The sequence below is a fragment of the Pteropus alecto genome, unplaced genomic scaffold (assembly GCF_000325575.1).
Source record: "Pteropus alecto unplaced genomic scaffold, ASM32557v1 scaffold98, whole genome shotgun sequence".
In the NCBI taxonomy this organism is placed as follows: Eukaryota; Metazoa; Chordata; class Mammalia; order Chiroptera; family Pteropodidae; genus Pteropus; species Pteropus alecto.
Window position 1 is genome coordinate 15,677,893 of NW_006443570.1, and position 18,912 is coordinate 15,696,804.

Consider the following 18,912-nt stretch of genomic DNA (forward strand, 5'->3'; position numbering starts at 1 on the left):
CAGGTTTTAAGCACCAGAATACCTTGTTCTCTTCAACTTCTTTCAAATTCCTTCCCCAGGACCAGGGCCCTTCCAGAAACATGTTGTTATTGTCACCTGAACTCTTCCGTATTTCTATCTTTGGCCTACCATTAAACAAAAACACAAACCTCAGAGTTTTAAAAGAATAAAAAATCCCATAGAGTAAGGCACCACGTTTACAACCATATCTCCTTCAGTCCTCATGAGAACACTGTGGAATAAATGAGGCAGGTGTTGCCATTGCCACTTCACAGATGAGGCCACAGAGGTGCAGAAGTGAAGCGACTTGCTCCCCTGAGCATGTTGTCAGGTGATACTGCTGGAATCAGGACCCAGATCTTCTAAACTCAAGTCTAGGTTTCTTTTACTACTACTTCAAGCAACTTCTGAATCCATGTATTTTGGCTTCATTTTGTTTACCTGAGTCAGTCACGGAATGTCTCCAAATAAAAGACATAGCAGGGTGTAGGGTAAAAGAGCACAGGTGTTGGGAGTTAAACAGATTTCAGTGTAAATACTAATACCATAATGAACCTGAACATAAACTTTCTCATTCATAAAATGGACCTAATAAAAGTTCTTTCAAAGGTTAACTGAAGAACAAATGAAACTACATATGTAAAAGCCTCTAATCCAACACTATCTGTTACACAGGGCAAGCATGATATCTGCCTTCTTTCACACTTTCTTTGGTATGGGTAAGTTTAGGGATGCCATTTCTCAAAATTCTTTATCAAAAAACAAGGAAGTAAAAGGCAAGTTATAATAATCTGTTTGACCTAAGTAACTACTGTGAGAAAAGTCTTGACAAAACAAACATCTTTTTGCTGCAATAGAAATTAAAGTATGCAAAGAAATGCCATACAGTTGGGGTGTTGAGAATTAGCCATTATCTGTCTCTGCTCAGATGGAAGCAAATTATTGAGACGAGACAGCACAGAATTTTCACTCTTAGCCGGAGTCCCAAAGAGGACACCAAATTAAAAGGTGGACCATAACAGCTAAAGTAGCCTTAAACCTATCTATCTTACCTGAAAAGCCAGAAAATTTCCGGGTATTGGTACTGGTAACAAATGAGGCACCTTTCACTGGAGATGTCACCTGGCCAGTAGCTGTCAGCTTAGCCTGGACAACAGCTTTCTTCTTTGGTGTGCTTGCTGTCTTAGAAGATAGATCTGTAGGACCCCAAAAGAAAGAAAAATATCATTCAGTGAAAGATCCCTGAGAAAGCTTCCAAAAGGTCTATCATCCACTCTTAGAACCTCGCTTGTTACTACCATGGCGTCACCCCAAAGCTGGCTGCTGGCTGGCCAGTCTTTTTGAGTAGAGGTAGTGGGTAATTGGAGGGAAAGGTTTTGGAGGGAAAGATGTTCTGGGGAAAAAGACCCAGTTACCCTTTACTTCTATTAGTAATAAATTTTCACCAACATTTTCCACCTCTTATCTCACATATAATAATCTCCAGATTATTTGTGGGGAAGAGAGTGGAAATCACATTTTATCAATAGATAAAACCTGAGAAGCTTAGCTCCACAGAATTAACCCCAACTTATAGGTGCACAAGAAAGCAAAATGAAGATGGATAACAGAGAACGTTGGATTCACATAGGCAGGAAAACTTCCAGCTGCTGAGTTATTTGAGCTATATGACAGCTTAACTCTACTTTGTATTTCTCTTCCTCTGAATTAGATGAGTCAAGAAGTAACAAAGGCTGAGGCCAATGGCTAAGGCAGCATAAGGAAGGATGGGGGCTTGAGAAAGGAATTATGAGAAATAGTTTTCTCTCCTAGATGTCTTTTTTCCTTCCAAAGAACAAGGATTAAATGCCCATTTTTAGAGCCACTGTTATTAATCTTCCTATAGTGACAAGAACTATACTTAATTGAAACTATGAACATTACTTTAAAGTTGAGGACACTGATGGTCATAAAGGACTAACTGGATTTGGAAGCATCAGTGTAAAATTTATAAAATATGCATACATGTAAATATACATGCATGTGCACATATATTATATGTACCTGTGTATGTATGTACGTGTTTTCGAGTATATACATAAATTTTCTAGTTCTAGTCTGCTAAAAGGGCTTAAGAAAAGATACTCATGGCAACAAAGACATATAACACCCAGATTATGGTTTTTAATGCTATTCTCCACTAACAGGAACCAGAACTTTTCAGAGAAATGGCTGATTCCAGGGCAGGGACAAGATACACAGAAGGTAAACCTAAGAGCATACTGTTATGCCAGAGAGTAAGGAAGAACTTTAAAACATTTTTTAAAATAATGATAAGGGTATCCAGGACACAGAAACTAGCTCAAAGGGGCTCCCCAACTGGCCAAATATGGAACAATAAGAATCAAATTAATAAATCACAGTAAAATTATGACCCACCAGGAAAAAAAAAGTAATCTGTGAGTCCATTCAGATAAACTGATAGATAAAAGGAAGCAGTGGTAGGTATAGTACCCTATTCTTCAAAAATGTCAATATCATAAAAGAAAGACTACAGAAATGTTCGATTAAAGGAGGCTAAAGAGACATGATCACCAAATGCAATATCTGATCTTAGACTGGGATTCTATATAGAAGGGGGAAAAAAAGCTATAAAAGATATTTTATCAATTGACAAAACTGGAATACGGACAGTAGATTAAAGTATTATATTAAGAATAAATTTACCGAAATTGTTAGCTGTATTTATGGTCATGTAAGAGAATATTCCTATTCTTAAGATATATACATTGAACTATTTAAAGACAAAGGGCCATAATGTATGCAACTTACACTCAATGGTCCAGGAAAAAAACTAAATGTGTGTGTAAGGAAAGAGTAATAGAGCATACAAGAACACAAATGATAAAGCAAAGACAGCAACAATAATTAAAATGGGTAAAGGGAATATAAACATTCTTTGTACTATTTTTATTCTTGCAACTTTTTGTGAGTTTAAAATTATTTCTAAATAAAAAGTTAACAGAGGAAAGAAAGAAAGGGAAATTGGACTCTATTCCCCTTATCACTTTTTCTTTCAGCACTAGCAAGATGAGAAAGCAGTATTCTTCACCCCACCTGTAATGTGCTGGTTTATCTGTTCTTTCTCATTATCTTCCAGCTCTTCCCAGCCTTCCAGCTCTGTGAGGTCCTCGATTTTTTTTGTGGTGGCCCGGGCCCGCTCCAGTTTCTCAAATATGCATTTAATGTGGTACCACTCTTTCATATCACCCCCGGACTCTGAGAAAGGATTAGGTACCACTTTGCCGATTCGGCACACACCCTTTACAATCTTTTCCTTGCATTTTTTGCAGCCGGCTGTGCCACGCTTGGCATAGTCAACACAGAACCGTTGCTCAGCCATCTCACAGGGCCCACTGCAGAGTCCCACATGCGACCCTGGCAATAAGACAAGGCAGGTGGCACGTAGTCTTAGACTGCCTTCCTGGAATGACAGAACAGGCTTTCTTTTCCGGAGTAGGCAGGGCCCATGAAGCCGATCTGTTTCTGACCACTGGCTGAAATGTTTTATGTTTGGCCAAAGATGTTCTTCTCGGAATAGGCACAATTCTTTTCGGCTGAGTGCACGGAGGGTTGATGGGAAGAGAATCTTGAAAGCCAAAGTCATACAGCTGCACAACAGGGTGAAGAACAGAAAAGGTGAGATATAAATGAGGGGCTAGGCTTCCCATTTATTCAAAGGCCAAGGTCCTAATACAGTCTATGCTGACTAATCAAACACTTCCCAAAATATTAAAGATTTATTGCCTACAGGATAAAGAAGAGTTCCAGTACAGAAAAATTCAGTTTGCAAAAGGGTGTTCAATTAACTACTGCACACATGTATAACTAGTAAATCACAATCAAGAGAATCCAAATAAAATAAAACCTTTCTTAAGGCCTCGGCAATACCTGATATTCATAATGATGACCCCTAAATATTACAAGACCTGAAGTTTCTTTTTAATCACCAAAAAAATTACATTATGTTCATGAAGTTTTTAATGTTAAGTATAACATATATGCCATCCTTAGAAACTAATTAAGCTACTATAAAGATCTGTGATTTAATCAGAAGCCCTATTTTGAGAAGCAATTAAAGGGAGTCTAGAACCAGAATGCTTGGGTTCAAGTCCTAGCTCATTAGCTGTGTGACTTTGGTAGGTTACTTAACCTCTCCACTCCTGAATTTCCTCAACTGTAAAATATGGGTAATAATAGTACCTAACTCAAGGGATTGTTATTCTAAGAGTAAAGCCCTTACAACAGAGCTGGACACACAGTAGGGGCTCCGTATGTGCAATTAGCCTGTTTATACCTCAGTAACTTGAATCATGGAATGCTGACATAAATGGACAGCAAGAATCAAAGAAACTGAAAAATCAATCCCAATGGAAACAAGGGATAATATCTGCATGGTATCCTTCCATCTGCTTAGATTAATTATTTTCTGAAGTATTTTCATAGTTCCGATTTTAAATGAACTGGAAATTATTTCAGCCTGCACACCGCTTTGTAGTGAAATTGCTATTGGATTATAATGAAAAGCAGGCTTCACTTACTGTAATGAAACATGATGCAGAGGAAAGTAGGTGGATGGGAATCAGGGATGGGAAAAATCCTTTAACTCCTCTCAGTTTTATTTCTAAAACAGGGAAAATAGTACCTACCTCAAAGAATGGTTGGGAAAATTAAAATGAGTCCACATATGGGGTGGGGGTGGGAGGCTCTGAATTCCTTTATATATAAAATATGCATATTAATATGTACCTTTTTGGGGGAGAGAAGGTTTATGATTTTCATGAAATTCACAAAGTACTCTATACCCCCCAAAAGTTTTATAACCACAGAGGTGAAGTATGTGAAAGTTTGGCAGGCCCATAAGTGAGGCTCAGAACAAATGAGGTTTCAATATGTTCCTCAGGAAGAACGATTTATGAAGCACCCCTTAAAACCCGTAATGAAAGGTACTGACTTCAGAGTACCCCAACCTCCGCAGGGCCGGAGGCCCAGAAAGCACCGGGCCACGAGGAGGCACAATGCTGCTTTGAGGAAACCAGCCTGTCCCACAGTCCCCAACGGCCACTGCTCAGAATTTCATGAAAAGAAGTCTGTCTAGAAGGAAACCACTGAGGCCTGAACGCAGCCCGGGCCGCCTCGGGCCAGTGAGCTGCACCAGGCCGGGAAGTGAAAGCCTTGCTGCCGCTTTTCCTGGAGGGCCATCCCGCGATGCTTTCGGGACAGTGGGCAGGGGTTACTAGCCGGGTGCAGACCCCGGGGTCACCGGAGAGGAGGTGGGGAAGCGAGTCTCTTGGCTTCGGACGGCCGGGGACCAAGCAAAGAGCCCGGGGATGGGGAAAAGGACGCAGCAGCAAAAGAAAGGCTTCAGCGTGCTGAGCCGGCAGGGGCCAGAGCAGCCCCCGCGGAGGAACCTTTCTTGGCGGGGACCCGTAGGGGCCAGGGAGAGCCGCGAACCATCCCCCATGGGCTCCAGGGGGGCCGTCACGTCACGGAGGGTGTGCCCTGGAGCTCTGCGGGCGGGGGAGGAGCCGAGGAGGCTGGCTCCCTGGCCGCGCCGAGCCCCGGGCCGCCTCTCTCCCCACTGCCCAGCTCCGCCGCGCCGCCACTCACCTGCCTCCCCGGCTCCGGCGCACAGTGTAGGCCTGTGACTTAGCGACTATTGGCCACGCTCAGCCACGGTGGTGGTAGCGCCTGTCGCTTTAAATCCGGGTCCTTGAGCGGGCCGCAGCGCGCAGGCGCAAAGGTCCCGGCCCAGGCCGCGACACGCGTCCGCGTCCCGCCCCCCGCCTGCCACGCGGGCCCTGGTCGGATTCTACTAGTGAGGCTCCGGGTTTGATGTTGGGGAGCGGGGTTGCTTCCCAATCTTGGGTCGCAGCCGAGGAAAGCGGAGGTGCGGGCAGCTGGTGGCGCCCAGGGGTGCAGCCTGGCCTGAATTTCTGAGGACTCTCTGATTTGCTCATAATGTTAGAGATTATCTAGTCCTCAAAGGTAGTGGTTGAGAAAGTGTATTGTAATAAGTTTGGTGACGGCAACAATCACGTCAATTCAACCTACTTTTCTGTCATGCCCTCTGTCCCACACAGTGCCTAGCACATATTAAGTATTCAATAAATATTATTGAATTGAAAGGAGGCACTAGATAGATATAAAGTGTAAAGGAGCGATTAGGAGAGTAACCCCTTGATTGTGTATCGTTTAAAGTGTGTATTATTTCTGAAACCTCAAGTCAACTTTGAGAGATTAGGATCGCTATTTTTACAAAAGAGTAGTAGGCTCAGAGAAGGTTAAGTGAACTTTTTCTGGGTCCAGGAACAGCAAACAATAGGGCATTGTTAGGTAAGCAAAAGTGAGATCCTGCAGGGAGTCCTGTGCTATGTGAAAAAGCTTGGCCTTTATTATGTAGGAGATTGAGAGCCATGTAGGGCCTTATGAAGCAGTAATTACTTTTGAAGCTGAGTGGGAGAGAGAGAGAGATAAGGGAACCAATAAAAAGGATCTCGGTGCTGGCTTTGGCGGCATTCATACTAAACTGGAAAAGTACAGAGAATAGCGTGGCCTCTGTCCAAGGATGACACACAAATTCATGAAGCGGTCCATTATTTTAAGCAAAAGTTTTTTCCTTTTTTTCTTTTTATTTTATTTACATGAGATGATGGATGCTAAATAAACTTATTGTGGTAGTCATTTCGCAATTATGTAAGTCAAACTATTATGCTGTACACTTAAGCTTATGCAGCGATGTATGTCAATTATATCTCAATAGAACTGGAAGGAAAAAAGAGTTCTTGTAAGAGATGAAAGTGGCCTGAACAAGCTGAGCTAGTTGGGGTGAAGAGGAAGCTGCATTTTTGATAAGAATTTAGATTTTAAATCACCTTCTAGATATAGTGCTCACTTACCTAAAGATGAAATGAGGATGACTTGAGTAAGCAGGTGTATAATAGTGCCATCAACTGAAATAGAAAATGAGAGGGGAGGAGGAGGTGTTTGAGATGAAAGGATGAGTTTTGTTTTGGACATATTAAGTTTGGTTGGTTGAGGCCAACCACAATTCCATTGTTTGAAGTGGGCAGAGTCTCTAATGAGCTGCAGAATGAACAAGGCCTTTGGGATTGGAAGGTCACTGGAGGCTTAAGTCCTAACTGGCAATTGAGTGAGCCTGAACATATCTCTATCACTGCATTTACTGTGTTGTTTTGAAAATGCCCTTGAATGTATCTGTCTTTTTCCCTAGCCCTGTGCTGTCAGATGCTGTCGTCACCAGCCACATGTGGCTCTAGAGCTTTTGAAATGTGGCTAGTCCAAATTGAGATGTGCTGTAAGTGTAAAATACACATTGATTTCAAAGACATGTTACCAAACAAAAAAAGACTGCAAAATTGCTCATTAGTATATTTATGTTGAAGTGATTATATTATAATATGAAAATATATTATGATTTTATTTTTTATTGTTTCTCTTTTTCATTTCTTTATTTCTTTTTTGCATTAAATTATGTTAAAATTAATTTCAACTGTTTATTTTTACCTTTTTGAAAATGCAGTGACTAGAAAATATAAAACTGCATACTTGGCTTGCATTGTACTTCTATTGGACAGCACTACCCTAGACCTCAAATCTGTTCGTGAAGAGTGACATCTGTGCCTTATGCATTTTTTTATACTTAGTGCCTAGAACAGTACTGGGCACATAGTAGGCACTCGACAAATATTTATGAATAAATGAATGAAACCCATGAGCAAATGGAATGAATGAATGAAGCTCTGAAAGTGATAAGCTCCCTCAGAAGGATGTTCAATACATTGTATCATTGACAATGTTTGATATAAATGTATAAAAAGACTCAGACTCTAAATGTTTGTTTTGCTTAATTAGAGCTACAAGGAACCCCTAATGAAGGATCTTTTTTACTCAGGCTCCTACTTTAAAATGAACTACCTGGCAGTTGCATATCCTTAGGAACTGCTACCAAGAGAATGAGGTAGTGTGTGGTGAGAATAGCAGGGCTTTGGAATCCCACAGACTTAAGTTTGAATTATGAACTACCACTGGCTGTGTAACTTCCATCTGTTTTTATAACTTCTCCGGGCCTCAGTTTTCATGGGAAATGGGAATAAAAATACCTCTTAGGACTCTGTGTGACAATTAAATGAGGCGACTTATATTACTTGCAAACTGCTTGAGAGAGATTTCAGTAAATGTATATTCCCCTTTACACCCCAGCCCGGATACATTACTACCACTGCAGAATTTAATCATTCAGTTAGTCATCAATCAGTCAAGTATTTATTGAGTGTCTACTCTGTGTTAGACACTATTCCAGGAACTAGAATACAGCAGTGAAACAAAACAAAAATCCCTACCCTTCTGGAGCTAACAGGTTAGTGTGGGAGATAGATTATAAACATTAAGTAAAAATGCATAGTATGTAAGATGATGATGGGTACTATGGAGAAAAAATAGAGGAGGATAGGAGGTCCTAGGCAGGGCAGGGTGGGGTTGTAGTTTTAAATACTGTGTTCTGGAAGCCTTCACCAACAAAGTGACAATTGTGTAAAGACTGGAAAGAATGAAGGAGAGAGCAGCATGGAGTTCTAAGGTAGAGGGAGCAGCAAGTAAAGGCCTGTGTCTATCATATTGGGAGATCAGCAAAGGAGATGGGTGTGGCTAGAGCACAGGAGTCAAGGTTGAGAAGAGCTGGAAATGAGGTCAGCAGGGTATCCCCAAGACAAATCTTGTAGGGCCTTGTAAACCACTGTAAAGATGTTGGCTTTTATTGCAGGTGAAATGGGAAGATAGTGGATTATATCAAGGAGGGAAGTAATATGATCTGACTTAGATTTTAACAGGATTGCTATCACTCTGGCTGCTGTGTAGAGAAATTGAGAGGTGAGTTAGGTAGCTACTGTAAAAATGTAGGGGAGAAATGAGGGTCACTTGGGTGCTATCAGTGAAAGTAGTAAAAAATAACCTGAGGTTCATGGACCTCTAGGGGATTTGTGAATAGGCTCTGGGGTACTCTTGAACTCTCCTGAAATTTTATACAAATATTTGTGCGTAAGTGAATTTTTGGAGGGAGAGCTTTTATTGGAGTCTCAAAGCAGTTTCATGATCCAAATCAAGAACAACCTTGGTGGAAAATAAATACAATACCTCCAGCCTGTTCCTAGTTATCAAAGTCCCCAGGTGAAGTCCCTCCCTCAGACCTTGATCCTAAACCCCCCAGGGCACTGATCCTATGTTGTAAGCCTCTCAGAGCTTATACCACCTCAAGAACAGAGCATAACTTGGTGTTTAGACTCATCAGGATTCTTAAGGAGAAAAAACATTTACAGAGAAAGGGGTGGATATTTTTTATGCTACTCACTGGAAGCTTGGCAGCCACAGGCAGGAATAAGAAAAAGGCTTCACACCTTCTGAGTCGGTGTGAGGCACTCGAGGATAGTTTGCACTCAGTGGATCCCTTTTTTAATAAGCTCTGTTCTATGAATTACATAAATCTCAGTACCGAGAGCCAGTTTTATGGTTTGGTTTGCTTAATAGCCACACAATTAAAATAAGTTGTAAAAAACAGTGGTGGTATTTGCCAGGTTAAATATTTAAAAGGGAACAGCTGTAGAGAGATGTAGTAATTCAAATCAGCCCATGGCTCTTCATTCTTATAAAGGCTGTGGAGGTTGGTTCAAAGTAAAGGTTTCTTGGCCTCTACTTTGTGCTGCAACTGCTAGGTTGAGGTAGGACAGAGCAAAGAGGAGTCAAGTGTGCCTTTGGGAATAGCTGATCTATAGGATGGAGATGGGTCTTCTAGGGTAGGGTTGAGGTCAGAGATATGGAATGAGAGACTCGAAGTTGCTACCATCTCCTCTGAACTTTTAGATTGGGTTTTCTAGTGTGAAATCCCGATAATCATAATTTTTAGGAGGCAAGTTAATAATTTTCATAGGGGAAATTTATTTTACAAAGAGACGAGGCTGTATGGGAAGCAAAATTAAGTTCTCTGTCCTCTATTGGGCTCTGAGCTGGTTAATAGGCTAGCATTGATGACAATTGGTTTTCTAGCTCTGGTACGGTGGCAGAGGTTGAAGACTGGATTGAATGCTTCTTTCCTCTCTTGTTCTTCATGCCATTTCCTTTATACCAGCAGAGCTCACCACTTCCCTCCCCTGGGAGCTTCCACCCAAGCCCTCTTACTGAAGCCTTCCTACCATGTAGCCCAATGTGCTCTCTCTCTCCTGCCTTCAGCTCCAGTCTTGGCCTTGGTGTTTGTAAAAGAAAAAACTCTCATTTCCATTTACATTACACACAATACTCTCAGAATACTACTTAACTTTTGACATGAGACATGTAGGTTTTCTACATCAAGTAACGCTGTGACACAAACTGGGTGTCTTACAATTTTATTCAATTCTGTTACTGTCTACCTGGAATTAGTGTCAGATTCCATAGGTTAAGGGCTCAAGTGCACAAGACTGCTCCTTCCCACCACTTAAATGCTAATTATCAAATCCAGGATGTTACCTGTGCTTCTGACTGACAAGCTATAGATCAGAGTTTTCCACAACTCCCTCTTCGGGTTTGATTAATTTGCTAGTACAGCTCACAGAACTCAGAAAAAACAGTTCACTCACTAGATTACTAGTTTATTATAAAAGGATATAACTCAGGAATGGCCAGATGGAAGAGATGCATAGGGCAAGTTATGTGGGAAGGGGCACAGGGCACCTCCACATGTTCACCAACCCGGAAGCTCTTAAACTCCATCCTTTTGGTTTCTTAAAAATATTATATTATTAGTTTCAAGCATACAGTACGTTGGTTAGACATTTATGTAGTTTATGAAACAATCTCCCTGATTGCTCTTTCTCTTCTTTGGCTCTACACCTAGCCATTACATTACTGCTGACTGCACTTCCCATGCCGTGCTCCGCATCCCTATGACCATCTATCAACTACTAATTTGTATTTCTTTAACCTTTCACCCCTTTCTCCCAGTCCCCCCAAACCCCTCCCCTCTGGCCATCATCAGATTGTCCTCCTTATTTGTGAATCTGTTTTTGATTAGTTTGTTCTTTTTGTTCCTTAGATTCTGCATGTAAGTGAAATCATATGGTATTTATCTTTGTCTGACTTATTTCACTCAGCATAATAACCTACAGGTCTATCCATGTCATTGTGAATGATAAGATTTCATTTTTTTATGGCCGAGTAATATTTCATTGTATAAACGAACCATAACTTCTTTATCCAATCGTCTGTTGATGGTCATTTATGTTGCTTCCATATCTTGGCTATTGTAAATAGTGCTGCCACCTTTCGGCTTTTTATGGAGGCTCCATCACATAGGCATGATTGATTAAATCATTGGCCATTGGTGATTGAACTCAGTATACAGCCCCCACCCATCTTGGAGGGCAGGGCTGAAAGTTCTAACTCTATTCTTGTAGTTGGTCCCCCAGGCAACAAGGGACTTTCCTAAAGTTACCTCATTAACATAAACTCCTTTGTGGTTGAAAGGGGCTTATTTTGAATAATAAATGATACCTTTATTACTCTAATCATTTAGGAAATTCCAAGTGTTTTAGGAGCTCTGGGAGGAACTAGAGAAAGGCCAGAATATATACAGGTATTTATTATAAATCACAATATCAGTGATTGACAGGTGGGAAGGTCCTTAGGGAATACTCAGATAGCAAACTACCCAATACCCAGAGAGGGTAAAACTAAAGCTCAGGGAATAAATTGACTAGATTGATACCACAGCTAGTGAGTGGGAAAAGTTATACTCTAGACGTGATCAGCCCTCTTTCCACTACTTGCCAGTAGTTTAATAAATAATTGGGTCCTGCCCAATTTGTTTACAGTACAACTAGATTATATAATTTTCTTGTCTTCATTCATTTATTCAACTAGTATTTGAATGTCTGCACTTAAAGCATTTACATGCATTTAACTCATTTAACCCTCTCAGTAATCCCAGAAGGTATAAACAATTACTGTCCCAATTTTATAGTTGAAGAAACTAAAGGTGAAGTTAACTTACCCAAGGTCACATAGTTAAAAAGTGGTGGACTACAGGGCACATGATGTAACTGTTGTTTCCCAGTTGTTGGAATGTCTAGGAACTGAAATCATTATTCTTGCTTTCATCAGAGACCACTAAGGAGTAAAATTTATTGCTGGTGAAATGGGGAAAGACAGGGCAGTGTGGAGAGAGTCTGATAAACTTCAAAAAATATGGCTTTCCAACCCAGCCAAGGTCTCTGAACTGTACCCTTAACCTTGAGGGGAAACTTCTCTAATCTTAATTCTTGCTATTTTGGGAGATCCTCTCCCATTTCCTACATTTCGTTATTAAATAGTAGAGAGAATATTGGGCCAGGAATCAAGTTATACCTAGTCTTATCTTAGCAATGAATTTGCTGAATGACCATGGACAAATCATTAGACATCTAAAATGGAGGTGATAATTGCTTTACTTCTGGGAGAGGGTGTTAAAACTTGAAAACCAATCTGAAGGTTGGTGAGTAAACAGTACTCTCACTATCCAAATATAAGGTAATATAAAATAATAACGATGCAGGATAATAGAAGGATTTTGAGATTGTTACCTTGAGCAAATTCCTTCACTTCTGAGCATGTTTCCTCATCTGTAAAATGAAGCTATTTTATACCTTACAAGGTTGTTGTGAAGATTAGAGATGTCACACACCAGCGTACTGCTGGACACATGATAGGAATCCAGTATATGGTAACTATTATTAATAACCTGATAACCTGGCTTGGTTGACACTCTTATAACCACACTTGGCAGAACAACAAGCAGACAACACAGATGCATAACAAAAACAATAACCACCACCATCAACCCCCCAGTATGGTCCTCTGAACTCCTCTAAAGGTGACCACTGGCTCCCAAGTACACTTGAAGCCTGCCAAATGCTGTTAGAAAAATGGTGGTGCAGCCAGATGAACCTCCTTTTCTCCTCTGAGACTGGGAGTGCTTTCAGTGAAGGATGGCTGAGTGCAGACTCACTCTGAAATAGCTTTGACTACCAAGTGACAGGAGGAGTGAGCCAAACAAAATGGCAATGGCAGAAAAGGGGACTGAGGGCTGGGAGTAGCTGGGAGGCAATGTGTACTTGCCGACTCTCTGATTTTACTCTACCACTGATTCACTTTATTCCTCCTTTTCTCCATTTAAGAGGCCTCTCAGCAGCGAGGGCTACCCACTAGCTCCTGCTGACATATGGACATCCCTCTTTGCTTGGTTGGTGCCATGAGGAATTCTTACTAGCTGCTAAATGTGAAGGTGGCCCATTATACTCTTGAGCTTGTTGTGTATGCCTCCTGTGCTGCTTTTCTTAGAATAGGTAAGGGATTCATGCACTAGAGAAGGGAAACACAAAGCAGGAAGATTTCTTAGCCCTTTAAGCCATTGAACTGACTTGTTCTGGGACTTCCATGAATCAGCTTGGTCTTTTTACTACTTTTCCAAGCAACTTGGATGAATAATGTGGGTATTATTCATTCAACGGCTATTTATTGAGTTCTATTATGTGCCTGGTATTATTTTAGGTTGTGAACAAGACATACAAGCTCCCTGCCCTTATGGAATTTACATTCTATTGGGGAGAAACATAATTTATGTATAAACGAACAAGCTAAATTAAGGTAGTGATATTTAATGAATTCATAGAATAATGTGATAAAATGAAAGGAGGTGGGAAGATGGCTGTTTGTGTCATCTGGGAAAGAGCCATTAGGCTGAGAAATGAATGATAAGACTGTCATCCTATTTGAAGTCAGGTTCCAGGCAGAAGGACCTGCAAGGCATGTCTGAAGAATAGGAAGTTAGCCAGTGAGAAATGAGACATAGAGAATAAAGGGGAGGGTGTAGCAGATGAAGTTAGAAGATAGGGTCACAAAGTGAGGGCCAATGGATCACATTCAGTCCAGTGTTTGAGATTTCACTAAAAACAGAGACAATCTTGACTTGAAATTTCTCTTAAAATTAAAAAAAAAAAACAAAAAACCTGGCTATGCCAGGCTACTGTTTCTGAATAATGATTGGTTTCAACAAAGAGCAGTTATGCTTTCATGTTCCCTCTTATCCTCCTTTCATGGGAGTGTAGTCATCAGTTCACATGTAGTAGACATTTGAATTAGCAACTGCTGAGCACCAGGTAGGCTTAATAAGGGCCTAATTTCTTTCTTTTTTTTTCCCCCAAGTGTAATGGAAGAATATAATGAAGTTTTAAGTGAGAGTGACTTGAACTAAATTTTTAAAAGATTACTCTGATTACTTTGTTGATTGAAGATTGTCGCTAGGGTGAGGGAAATAGGTAACAGTTAATGCAAGAGATGTTGGTGGCTAGGGCCAGTGGAGACAAAAAAGTAGACAGATTCTGGGCACATTTTAGAGATAGAGCTGCCAGGACTTAACTAATGCATTAGATTTGGGGGCTAAAAAAAGGGAATGAAGGATAACTTCCAGAAGAAAGGTCAGGTCTAGGGATATAAATTCAGAGTCAACAGTATATAGGTGATATTTAAACCCATGGGAATGGATGAGATCACTGAGGGAGGAAAGGTAGAGAGAAAACTGAATGTAGTTTTAGGATTTCTTTTTTCTTGTTTAAATTTAAAGCTTCTAAATTCCTGGTATCACTTAGGCTACCAGACTTTTAGTATTAAAAAGCAATCTAAGGTCACTTATCTAGCCACATGATTGCTACTCATACATTTACTCAAATCCCCCTATACAACATCCAGCCAAGTAGCTAGCCAACTGGTGCAATCAATTAACAGGAAACATACTATTTCAATTAAGACTTGCCATTCTGTTCATTATAAAGTGGTTTTTCCTCATATAAAACTTTTAGGTAGGTGAGCCTGTCTCCAAAAGGAGAGAGTATTGAAGGTGAAAGGAGGCACTATTCATAATTACACTAAGACAACTGGAACTTATCTTGGGCAAACCTTGCAAGCAAAAGTAATAATACTTTAGCCATCTCTCCAGATAGTCAACCAGATGACTTTAAAAATCTTTAAAAGGTGAGACACCAGTTGTCTTATGGTAAAATTAAATATCTGGAGTTAAATTTCAAAATCACCTGCTTGAATTCCCTCAATTTAGAGGAATTATTACCTACAATCAGCTTAGTAAGTTAGTAGCCTGGGGCAGGGGAAGACCAGAAACTACTAGTAGAAATACTTATCACAACTTCATTTTTGAAACCTCTTTTACATGCATGTCATTTGACTCTCACCACACCTTGTGAGGTATCATCACTTTACAGTAGAGTGAACTAAGGTTCAGAGAGATGACTTGCTCAAGATCACTAGCCTTAAAAGGAAGAATGGGAACTTGAACCTGTGCCTTCTGTTTTCTCTTGCTAACTCCCTTGTTACTATTTAAGGTTTTAGGTCTAAATTATATTTTTCCTTGCAATTTTAATTCCACAGTCTCTTATTTTGTTTCCTGATATGGAAAAAAGTAGTCATTACTTCCATCATTAAATGAATTCTTACAAGTTGGGAACATTGATGATATTATTCATGGTCTAATGCCAAAACCTATTTTACTCAGCTCAAAGAGGTATAAAGGAGCTCTCCAATGTGTGGAAGATCAGGAAGGATCCACCAACTCCTATAACTTTACAATGACCTCAGATCCAACAAGGATTCACTTAATTTTGGTCAAAGCCCCATCACTCATGCCCTTGGACAATGGACCCCAACCCCTGAGACCCCAAGTGGCCTATTAGGAACCAGGTCACACACGAGGTGGCGGCAGGGGAGTGAAGTTTCATCTACATTTGCAGCTGCTCCTCAGTGCACAAGGATCACTGCCTCAGTTCTACCACAGATCATTAAGCATTAATTCCCACAGGAACACCAGTCCCTGGTGCTGAAAAGGTTGGGAGCTGCTTTTGGACACCCACACTAAAAAAACCCCAAACCCTTCAATTTCATCTCTCTCTCCTGTTTTTCCTTTACTTCTAGTTACTAAAATGTTAGCTTCTCCTGTGAAATTTTCAATTCTATTCCTTTTCTCTGAATCTATACCTAATCAAAGTCGTCACCTTGTTTTTAAAATCTAGTTTCCCAGTAGTCTACCAGCTTCCTTTTCCTCTATGTTCATTCCATTTTATATACTGCAATTTAAATCATCTCCCATATTTTTTTTGCAGATGTAATTCTTTATTCAAAAACTTCCACTTTTCCCATATTGCCTACAAAAAGAATTCTTTCATCTAGCCTTCAGGGCTTTTCATACCTTAATCTTGGTATTCTCCATAAAACCTGGGCTTTAAGGAAACTAGACTTAATTTACATGAAGCACTTAGAACCCTGCCTAACCTATATAGTAAGAACTCTGTAAGTCTTAACTATTATTATTACTGCTCACTTTTATTTGAATGTGCTATATGCATTTCTATCCCCAGAACACTGTTAATTCCTTTTTTCTATTTGAATATCTCTATTTCCAAAGGGAGAAGGAGTGATTTAAACTATTGGACCAGCACAAGGAAATTGTTACTCCTGGAGAAAACTTATACAGCAGGTCTTTCAATAACATTTTGTTAGTCCTTTCATTATAAGATTGATGAAATGCTGCAGGAATTTAACTCATTTATATCAATTATCTATGGTAAAATTGGTTTCATTATGTCATTCTGCTGCAGTTCTAAGAACCTATCGAGTACACTGAAGACTTTACTTCCTACAATAGACAGAACCTGTAACTCTAAACCCTAATTTGCCACAAAATCTAGTAATAAAAGACTGAATGGAATATAAATAAAAGGTAGTATTTTGTACAATAGACAGTAAACTTATGGAACGTGTTATTTAAAGAAAAAATAAAGCCTGAAATATTAGAAATGGGTTCAAGATTTAGGGCAATGGCTCCTCGAATTTGGTGTAATTAGAATAAATTGGGAAGCTTTCAAAACTAATAGATGCCTGGGCCCCATCCTAGATTTATGAATCTAACAGTAGGGCTCAGAATCAGGAGTTTTAAAAAAACTTCATAGGTCATTCACATGCACCCTTTTGTTTCGTAGGTGACCTTCATGTGCACTTACATCTGAGAAGTGCTGGTTTAATCAAGAGAAACACTGGGTTAAGAAGGCTGGTCATGTTTGGCATGTATTTTTCACCATGTTCTCCTACAGCAAGTTTATGAAACAGAAACAGAATACTCAGAGAACTCATTAGCCCTGAATGAACTATGTATCTACAAGTAGTGTTCTTAAAAACCAAAACCAAAACTCCCTTCTACCTTCTTGAGTTTGACTTAAGGAGTCAGAAAAGATAAATACCACACTTGGTACGCATCTAAAAGCTTGTCTGTTGGTCTTCTATTAATTTACAAATTTCAAGAGTTATTTAAGTAAATATATATTTAACTATGTACAATATTTACGGCTTACAGATTTTCAGACACAAAATTATACATTTAAGTCCGTAAATGTGAAAAAATTGGCCTTTTGGCATATAATAATACTTCAAAAATTTCAAAACGACTTCACCTCAAAAATATTTCACACTACTTTTCTAAAGAGCTATCTTCACAGGCTCGTTGTAACGCAACAACTCAGGTAAGATATCAAACCTCCAGGCATAGAGAAACCGATATTATATTGAGAGACAGCACTTTTTATACAGTCACGGGCGGTGTTAGAAATCTTGGGTCCTCGAAACCCTATAACAAAGCCCCTTTCACCCTCCAATCCTGAGACAACAAATCCTGTAGTTCTCCCTCATCGTCGCTGTCAACATTCTCTTCTTCCTTTTTCTGCAGTTCTTTTATGGTCAGAACCTCTTTAAGTTTATTTTTTATTTCATCCTGGCGATTCCGCAGCTTTTCTACCCGACGGTAACACTCTATTTGCTCATCGATCTCCCCAATCTGCCGGTCCAACCGTCCCTCCTCATCCTCTTCAGCAACTATGGCTTCGGAAATAGTGTTGACCTGTCTCATGGCTTTTTGAAATTCGTCCCATTCTTTGTCCATCTGATCTTTTGGGGCATCAACCTTTCGAACCCTCGCATCTATTTCAGGGTCGTCAAAAAAACCTTCCGGTAATGCTTCCGCGGTGTTTTCTCTCCTTTCCACTACTTTTTCCTGTATTTCCGCTTTCTCAATTGACCCTGAATGAGGAATTAAAGGGGCCTTGGGAGGATTTGTGTTCGAGAAATCGCTTGGCAGCATATTACTTGTTGCCTCCCGGGAAGAGGAAAGCGAGTGTTCCTTGCCTTGTGCGTCGGGCGGCTGCATACTGGCGTCCCTCCCTTTTCTTTCTTCTCCCTCCTCCTCCTCCTCTTCCTCATCTTCATAATCAGGGAGTAAACCGAGTCCGGAAGACTTACCAAGGTTCGCTCTAGTGGACTCCTTTCCCGCTTTGTCAACGTTGGTGGGCAAAGCGGACGTGGAGGGATGTACCTGGGGCACCGGAGAGGCCTTCGCTCTTTTGGCATCGTGGCTATCTGCGTCCGGCGCCTTCCTCTTGGCGGACTGAGGCACTGCGCTGGCAGAAGGCCCCTGGGTGGCTTCCTTCGCGCCTTTCAACTCGGCTACTTTCTCTCGGTGCTGCTTTCCCAGGACATGAGTCGGCCACAGGAGCTCGCTCTTAACCGGAATGTTACACAGGGCACAGCTCAGCTGCCCCAAACGGTTGTACTTCGCAAGTGGAGATTCTATCCGTTTCCGGTTGGTGCTCAGACGCTGCTTCTCTCTCATCAAGCGCCGCAATTCATCCTGACTTACTACTCGCTTCCCAGCCGAAGGCCGAGCGGAGGCGGAGGATGCCATCTTCCCGATATGACCCAAGGCGATTCTGGTTTCCGTCTCGGCGCTGCCTATTG

The 18,912-nt window shown here is 40.7% G+C and overlaps 2 protein-coding genes and 1 non-coding gene across 3 annotated transcripts in view; 1 reads left to right on the forward strand and 2 right to left on the reverse strand.

Annotated features, from left to right (window-relative positions):
* The window catches only part of LIG3 (DNA ligase 3), an 18,996-nt gene extending 13,439 nt beyond the window's left edge, over nt 1–5,557 (reverse strand). Inside the window, exons 1-3 of the mRNA XM_025041659.1 lie at nt 4,689–5,557; nt 3,097–3,650; nt 1,053–1,196 (exon numbers count right to left, since the gene is read on the reverse strand). Of these exons, the coding sequence (XP_024897427.1) occupies nt 1,053–1,196; nt 3,097–3,650; nt 4,689–4,726 (736 nt within the window). The 5' untranslated portion in view covers nt 4,727–5,557. The remainder of the gene's footprint in view (nt 1–1,052; nt 1,197–3,096; nt 3,651–4,688) is intronic.
* A 983-nt stretch (nt 5,558–6,540) lies between these two features.
* On the forward strand, nt 6,541–6,642 carry LOC112473439. Its single transcript, XR_003044005.1, has one exon. It is a non-coding gene; the product is annotated as a U6 spliceosomal RNA (small nuclear RNA).
* Nucleotides 6,643–17,180: 10,538 nt separating this feature from the next.
* ZNF830 (zinc finger protein 830) lies at nt 17,181–18,901 on the reverse strand. Its single transcript, XM_006924957.3, has one exon. It carries the CDS (start codon nt 18,857–18,859, stop codon nt 17,750–17,752), a length of 1,110 nt encoding a protein of 369 aa, XP_006925019.1. The 5' UTR covers nt 18,860–18,901; the 3' UTR covers nt 17,181–17,749.
* Between the last annotated feature and the right edge of the window lie 11 nt (nt 18,902–18,912).